Consider the following 8608-nt stretch of genomic DNA (forward strand, 5'->3'; position numbering starts at 1 on the left):
GTGGGGGGAGAGGATGAGGTACAGAGAAATGAAACAGCAAGCAGGAAGCCATGGTGTCATTAACCAGGCCTGCTGTATGGCCTTGGGGAAGTGGCTTTGCCTCTCTGGGCTCAGTACATTTGTCTGTATAATATAAACAAAATAAAATGAAAGTGCTCCGTGTATATAAGAGATTCCAGCCTCTGGAGTTGCATCAGAGAGTTGAAGAACTTTGAAAAAAGAGATGGTGAGACACAGGATGGTTGATCTTTTCCTCTAAAACTCTTCCTATAAGTGGAGGAGGTAGGAATACATATCTTAGAGAATCTTAGAGTAAGAGGAAGCATATCAAACTCCTTGGCATGTGTCAGGTGTCCAGGAAGCAAACAAGAAATACTATTAGAAATGCTATTAGTATCAGGTAATGTGGAGTTGGTGAAGGATTTTAAAGGAGGGAGAGGCAGGTCATTTCATCATGGTGGTGGTTATTGTGAGGTGGAGATAGGAAGAGCTAGCCTGCAGCCAAAGAAACAAAAAAGGGGCAGGTTTGGCATCTAAGAGTGACAAGATGAGAATCTACTGGTGTGCTGGGAAGGAGTGGTGTACAGGATGAAGAGTGGCAAATTCATCAGGATGTACTGAGTGGGGTAGAAGGAGCCCTGCATGTCTGGTCTGGTTGAGCAGAGGGCAGAGGGGTCAGCACTGAGCTTGGGTATAGAGGAAGAACAGCTTTGGGGCACACGCTGAGTTGGGTTTGGGTCAGGGCCTGTGGAACCTGAGCAAGTTCAGCAAAGGTGAGGCACCCAAGGGTGCTCCATGGACCCTGGTGCTGGGAGATCCAGAACAGTTACTGTGACCAGAGAATGGGACTGAGACCCACCATTCGCTTGCCCACTCATTTGACCCTCTCCCTCCTAGTGCACTCCTTGAAGGTAGGTGGGGACAATGACAGGTGTGTGGGTGTGCGTATGTGTGCATGTGTTTGCATATTTTGGGCAGTCAGAAAAAACACAGATTGTAATTCTGCTGGCCCATTCTATTCACCACACAACCCCTTCCCCTTTTATAACCAACGTTCTGTAATAAGTGTTTCACTCTCATGCACAAGCTCACCATTCAGACACCAGGGTAGCAGGTGAGGGACTGCCTCTCCTGATCCAGAGACCCAGAGCACACAAGTCACAGAGGATGGGGCAGTCCCTGGTTGAGCTGTAAGAGTTTACATGATGTTTTCATTCATGTATCCACCAAAACAAAGAACTGTGTTGTAGGATTTTTAACTTTACGGAATTGATGGGCTCTGTGCACACACTTCTGTGATTTTACTTCTTTTGCCCAGGCCTGTGATAATCAGTCAGGTTAGTGCTAACAGCTCCACATTTCTTCCACTTTTATAACAATGGAAATGTCCACTGGTGGGATATCATATTTGATGTTCCTCCCTCTTTCCAAATATCCTTAAGTGTGCTTCATGTCCGCCTTTGAGGAAATCCCGTGTGGTAGTCTTGCGAGATCACAGGGAACCCACAATTTCAGCTTCATTCGGTATTTCCAGCTCTCCCTCCAGTGTCCATCCCAGGCAGCTCCTGCCTGTGTGTGAGCACTGCTGCTGCCCAGCAGGCAGCGCTGGGGGGTCCGGCTCTGGTTGGTGTGGTGGGCTTGAAGCTGCATCTCAATATGATGTATACCTGGCTATTGGTGAGGGTGAGCATCTTTTACTTTGTTGACTGGCCATTTTGGGGATAGGCTGGCTGAGCTTTTTGTTGTTGTTAGGGTAAGAGTTTACATGATGTACACATTCGTGTATCCCCAACATGTACAGAACTGTGTTACTTGATGTTTTACTTTTATGGTTTCCTTTTTCACATATGCTGCTGGGGTGAGAGGAGACTCAGAATTCATTCCACATTTAGGGGCTTCTCTGGTGGCACAGGTGTTGCCTCAGCACTATGAAGCTATTGCCAGTCACTGCGGCATGAGTTCGATCACCAGCCAGGGAGCTAACCAACATGGCGCAGCAGAGCTCTCTTGTCTTGCCTGCTGCTCCCCTCAACTGTGTATTTCGGTGGACCTGCCTGTTCTGCTCCCTACTCTTTCTCTGGTGAATCCTCTCACTCCCCCGTCCTCTGGCCTATACCCCAGTTCCTATATGCATAAATAAATACATAAAAAAATAAATCAGTCTATCTTAAAAAAAAAAACTTCCACATTTAGAGAAAGCCTTGTTGAAGATGCTCTGTAAGTGGTTGAGAATTAACAAGGAAGTGAGACAGGGTGTACTCCTGGGCAGAGAAGGAGAGAAACCAGGCAGGAGGCAGAGGGAACAGGGAGAAGTTTCTGCTGCTCCAGGCCCAGAGATCACAAATAATAGAGGATGGAGGATAATCCATCCATTGCTGTACCTAACTGCTGGGTCATAAGTGAGTTCTATTTTAAAATTTTGAGGAAACTTTATACTTTTTCACACAGTTCTGCACTCATATTTTTATTTTAAAATTAATTTCTTGTTTATTCCAAATATAAATTGCGGGCCTCCCCGGTGGCGCAGTGGTTGAGCGCTGGGTTGCGAGGCTGCCCGCGGCCTCTGCGGCGCCAGTTTGATCCCTGGCTGCTCCCGGCCACCGGAGGAGGGTCCCACATGGCACGCAGACCTCTCCTGCCGCCCGCCCGCTGCTCCCCTCAGCAGTGTACTTCGGTCCTTCTGCCTGCTCTGCTCCCCGCTCTGGCACTGGTGAATTCTTTCACCCTCCCGTGCTTCTGACTGTACCCAGTGCATGTATAAACAAAACAAACAAACAAATAAATAAATAAAACATGCCTCTATTTAAAAAAAAAAAACTTACAAATATAAATTGCTATATTTTGCCATGAGTCTTACACAGCGGCGAAACTGTTCCAGGTTGATTTGATGCCTCAACTTCAGATATTCCAGGACTTCAAGTCACTGTGAATAGCCTTTGTTCTCTGCTCTCCACAAAACCCACAGTGTACAGCATGGTGTTTAATGGGAACAGTAAGAGGTTTACTTGAACTTTGTTGCTGTTCATTCTCATGCTCTATTTTAATGTTAGATTACAATTAAATTTACAATTATCAAAACATCACACACAACTTAAACAAAAATCATCACTACGTACAAACAATGAAAACCAAAGTAATTCACAACTATTTAAAACAAGGACAGATCTCAAAATTTGAGGATAATGATAAACTGATGTCTTTCTTAGAGCATAGTATTTCACAGAACTACAACCACACTGCTCACAGTGACAGTGGTGTAATTAGCAAGCAGTTGCTCAAATGTTTCTCAAATGGTGCACATAAAGCAAAGTACATTGCAACATTCAAAAGCAATTATCTAAAGACTTTAAGTTTATATAATCATTTTGTGGTTAATTAATTTGACTATTCTTTGAAAGACTTGTAAGGGTATTTGCCACTTTGTGCCTGATATTTCTGGGTTTTAGCAACAGGAGAACTGTACTGGTATACACTGGATATAGTCTAGTACTGTTTTAGCAAGAGTAGACACGATTGCTCTTGAAAAGAAAGGCTAGGTGATGATTTTGGACACTATAAAGTCAATGGAACAGAGAACGGGGGGAAAGCTGTTGGAAAGGTATTTAGGATGAAGATGGGGTCTTTCACAGGAAAAAGAAATTTTGGATGCTTGTGTCTTATTTTGGATTCTCCCTAAAGCAGGTTCTGAGTCAGAATTTGACTGCAAGTAGTTTATGTAGGGAAATGCCCTAGGAGAATGTTTGGGGAAGTGAGTTTGTGGATGAACAGTTTCACTCAGAACATTTAGAATGATCTCTTGGAATCCCTGAGAAACCGTGGAACACAACCCAGAACCGTCTCACTCAGGAGTCACCCAACAAGCTTTATCTCATGATGGTCAAAAGTTAGTCTCAGGCTGTAATTTCCAGTACTTCCAAATTACCTGTGTGCATGCTGAGCTTTATCCTGTGGACAGATGAATCCCTGAGGCAGTGACAGAGTTAGTAGAAGTGAGAAATAGTCATTCTATTGGGAGTTGTTTACAAGATACAGAGGTATCTTGCAGGTGGGCTGTAGGGAATGAATATGTTTAGTGATGGAAATAATGCAGCATATGGGTGGGAAATCCTATTGCAAGAGATAGTGTGCAGAATCGATGAGTGTCTGAGCTAAAAGAGGAGATAGAATCTAGATGCAGTAGAGGGGCTGGTCTTGGTTAGGACAATGGCTAACCAACCTTTTCATTTCTGATTGATGCAGGATGACCATGGGAGGGGAAAACCTCACCCAAGTCTCAGAATTCATCCTTTTGGGACTCTCAGACAATCCCAAGCAACAGCAGCTGCTCTTCATACTCTTCCTGAGCATGTACCTGGTCACAGGGCTGGGGAATCTGCTCATCATCCTGGCCATTGTCACTGACACCCGACTCCACACCCCCATGTACTTCTTCCTGGCCAACCTGGCCTTCGTGGACATTTGCTTCACCTCCACCACCATCCCCAAGATGCTGGCCAATCACATCTCAGGACACAAAGGGATCCCTTATGCTGGTTGTTTGACTCAGACATTCTTCTTCATTGTGTTTGCTGACATCGACAGCTTACTGCTAGCTGCCATGGCCTATGACCGCTATGCTGCCATCTGTCATCCTCTGCACTATGGCACATCTGTGACACCACAGTTGTGTATCCTCTTGGTGGCAGCATCCTGGACTGCAGCAGTCATGAATGCCTTGACCCACACTGTATTACTGACCCGCCTCTCATTCTGCACCCACAATGAGGTCCCCCACTTTTTCTGTGATCTCAGCCCTCTGCTGAAGCTGGCCTGCTCTGATACCTTTCTCAACAATGCAATGGTATATAGTATAGGTAGTTTATTTGTTTTCACGCCCTTCATGGGCATCTTGATCTCGTACACACGCATATTCTCTGCTGTGCTTAAGATCCCATCTGCGAAGGGAAAGCAGAAGGCATTCTCCACCTGTGGCTCTCATCTCTCTGTGGTGACCATGTTCTATGGAACACTCATTGGGGTTTATTTTAGCCCCACATCCTCCCACACGGCTCAGAAAGACACAGTTGCTGCAGTAATGTACACTGTGGTCACTCCCATGATGAACCCCTTCATCTACAGTCTACGTAACAGTGACATGAAGGGTGCCTTGGGGGCCCTCTTCAGTAGGAAGCCAGCTTTCACTCAGTGACCCCAGCACTGGGACATGTGAGTCTCCAAATACAGGGCCCATCTTACTTGAATTTCCCCACATAGTCCTAATCTTAAATATATCTTCATATCATTCTCAGTTCATTTATTACTTTATTCTACATCCATTGTTCTTTTTTTACCCAGACTTCTTGTATCTATTTTATTTGCATTATTTGTTTCCCAGATCTACCTACATCTTTGTCACTTTTAGTTACTGGTAATCTATACAAAAACCTTGGGAAAAAGGAAAGAGTCCATTAACTTATAGGCAACCTGGTCCTGTTAAATAGTCCATTGAAACTTGTGGTCTATGACAAAAATTTGCTTTTTAGTGGTTCTGTCTAAAATGGATACTTGGTGGTGCAAGGGGTTAAGATGCAGCACCATGAAGCTATCTGCTGACACTGTAGCACGAGTTCAAATCCCAGGCAGGTAGCTGACTCAAATGGCACATCAGACTTCTCCTGACACACCCACTGCTCCTCTCAACAGTGTATTTCAGTCAACTCGCCTGTTCTGTTCCCCACTCTGTCCCTGGTGAATCCTCTCACTCCCCCACACCTCTGGCCTGTACCCCAGTTTTTGTATGCATAAATAAATAAATCTTTAAAAAAAAGGAGGGCTTTCCTGGTGGCATAAGGGGTTAAGCACAGCACTTTGAAGCAGTCCTGTCTCTGCAGCACAAGTTTGATCCCCGGCCAAGGAGCAGCCCATATGGCACAACAGACCTCTCCTGTCTTGCCCGCTGCTCCCCTCAGCAGTGTATTTCTGTCAGTCTGCCTGTTCTGTTCCCCACTCTCTCTCTGGTGAATCCTCTTAGCCCCCACACCTCTGGCCTGTACCCCAGTTCTTGTATGCATAAATAAATAAATCTTTAAAAAAGAAAAAAAGGACTCTTGGTCCATGAAAATAATCTTTGAAAACTGTCTTTATCCAAAACACTGGTGAGCAAAATTTGGTTCATGACTCATTAAATAGCAATAATAGAAGCAATTGACTTCATTACAGTTATATTTGCATTATTTTTATCGTAGTTCATGATTGAATTTTGGATTTCACATTTATTCTTGCTCTTCTTCATCATCACATTTGGCAGGGCTAATCTTAAGTCTGTGATTCTTTCGAGAACACATCATTCTGATTATTGGTGTTATAGTCACTATATCTATTAACAATTTTGGTTATATGAGATCAATTTTGTTTTTCTCATTTGAAGTTGATGACTATATTTGAGTGTGATCACCAAGAACCTGGGTGAAAACTTGATCATTGTTTTGCTTTCATTTTCAAACATTTCAATAAATCTCCAAACAGAAGAAAATACACAACTATCAACTTTCAAAATTTCATTTGCTAGCTTTCTACAGCATTGTTTATCATGTGATCAATGTTCACTATCTGGTGGCAATTTTGGAACTTCCTCTGCCACATATTCTGTGGACATAAATATCTTAAACAGGGCCTCCCCTGGTGGTGAAGTGGTTCAGCGCTGGGCTGCGAAGCTGCCCGCAGCCTCTGCAGGGCTGGTTCGATTCCCAGGCGCCGGCAAGTGTCCCACATGGTGCGCAGACCTCTCCTGCTGCACCCGCTGCTCTCCTCAGCAGTGTATTTCATCAGTCTGCCTGTTCTGTTCCCTGCTCTGGCTCTGGTGAATTCTCTAACCCTCCTATGCTTCTGACTGTACCCAGTGTAAATAAACAAATCTTTACAAAAAATACCTTAAACATAATCTATTGGGTCATCTAAATTTCCACCTTCATTCTCTACAGTGTACTCAAAACTTTCATTTACATCTTCCAAAGGCAAAGATAGAAGACCAAACAACATGAATGCAACCTTACAGGTTTTCTTTGTCATACACTCATGTGTAAGGTCCAAAGAAGATACTTTTCATGTGATAATTATGAAAAGTTAAATAAGCTTCTTTTTACTTGTGAATTTGGTTGTAGCAGTTGAATCATTTTCATATTTGCAATCTTGAAATCATGTACAATAATATTGAGATGTCTTTCCACGCAAATATAAGTACTTTATCATATATGCATGTGTTCTCATCTTTTCCTTGTTAGTGCATAAATCAACAGTGTCATATAATGCAATACTATGCCATGTGCAGTGAAAACTGAGTGAACTTTGTTGACACTGTTTGCATGTCTGTCTAGTCACCAAATAATGTGGCACTGGCTTTTATTTTTTTATTTTTTATTATTATTATTTTTAATTTAAATTTTATTTTTATATTACCCATACAATTACAACTCCCTTATTTTGATGACAATCCCTCCTTACCCCACCCCCACCCCCCATACTGTGTCTCTGGTTCATAGTTGTTTGTTGATTTTGATTTTTTTCTTTATTATAGTTATTCTTTTTCCTGGTCCCTTATTTAAGTTTTCTAGATTCCTGCTATGAGTGAGACCATCTGGTATTTTTCTTTTTTTTTCTGGCTTATTTCGCTGAGCATGATCCCTTCCAGCGCCATCCATGTTGCTGCAAATTGCGTGTGTTTACCTTTTTTGAATGCTGAGTAATATTCCATGGTGTATATGTACCACATCTTCTTAATCTAGTCATCTATTTTTGGGCATTTGAGTTGTTTCCAAGGCTTAGCTATTGTAAACAGTGCTGCTATAAACATAGGGGTGCAGGTGCTCTTTGGAACTGATGTTTCTGTGTCCTTTGGGTAAATACCTAGGAGTGGAATTGCTGGATCATATGGAAGCTCTATGTTTAGTAGGTCAAGGAATCTCCACACAGCTTTCCATAGTGGTTGGACCAGTTTGCACTCCCCAGGCAAGGGTCCCACATGGTGTGCAGACCTCTCCTGCTGCCTGCTGCTTCCCTCAGCAGTGTACATCGTCACTCTGCTTGTTCTGCTCCCGCTCTGGCTCTGGTGAATTCTCTCACCCTCCCGCGCTTCTGACTGTACCCAGTGCTTGTATAAATAAATAAATCTTAAAACAAACAAACAAACAAAAACCATAAAAATTTGTCATAAGTTGTATCATTTAGATTTCTTTCATCATCTTGAGTACTGGAATTGTGCATGAGACATGATTCTTCCTGTCTAGTCACTTTATACTTTTCTAGAATTTCAATTCCTTGCTATGAGTTTGGGTTTGGAGGTTGATGTTGATTTTAAATTAAATTTACTTGTCTCTTTAATGAATTTCTTTCTGGTGGCACCAACAAGATCTCTCCACTGTGAACATCTCAGAGTTCTTTCAAGTATCTGAGATGATGATGTTTCTTTTTCTGCATATTTTTTTAACCTTTTCAAGGTTTTTCTTATTTTCTCTTTGACCAGTGTTGTACTGGTATTTTTTTTTTTAAGATTTATTTATTTATTTATACAAACACTGGGTACAGTCAGAAGCGCGGGAGGGTGAGAGAATTCACCAGAGCCAGAGAGGAGAGT

The 8608-nt window shown here is 42.7% G+C and overlaps 1 protein-coding gene across 1 annotated transcript; it reads left to right on the forward strand.

Moving 5' to 3' along the window:
* The first annotated feature begins 4246 nt into the window (after positions 1-4246).
* Positions 4247-5188, forward strand: LOC119242167 (olfactory receptor 1361-like). Its single transcript, XM_037507934.1, has one exon. The coding sequence runs from the start codon at positions 4247-4249 to the stop codon at positions 5186-5188; it is 942 nt and encodes a 313-aa protein (XP_037363831.1).
* The last annotated feature ends 3420 nt before the right edge of the window (positions 5189-8608 follow it).

This window comes from Talpa occidentalis, unplaced genomic scaffold, assembly GCF_014898055.3.
Source record: "Talpa occidentalis isolate TD23 unplaced genomic scaffold, MPIMG_talOcc4v2.1 talOcc4.12, whole genome shotgun sequence".
NCBI lineage: Eukaryota > Metazoa > Chordata > Mammalia > Eulipotyphla > Talpidae > Talpa > Talpa occidentalis.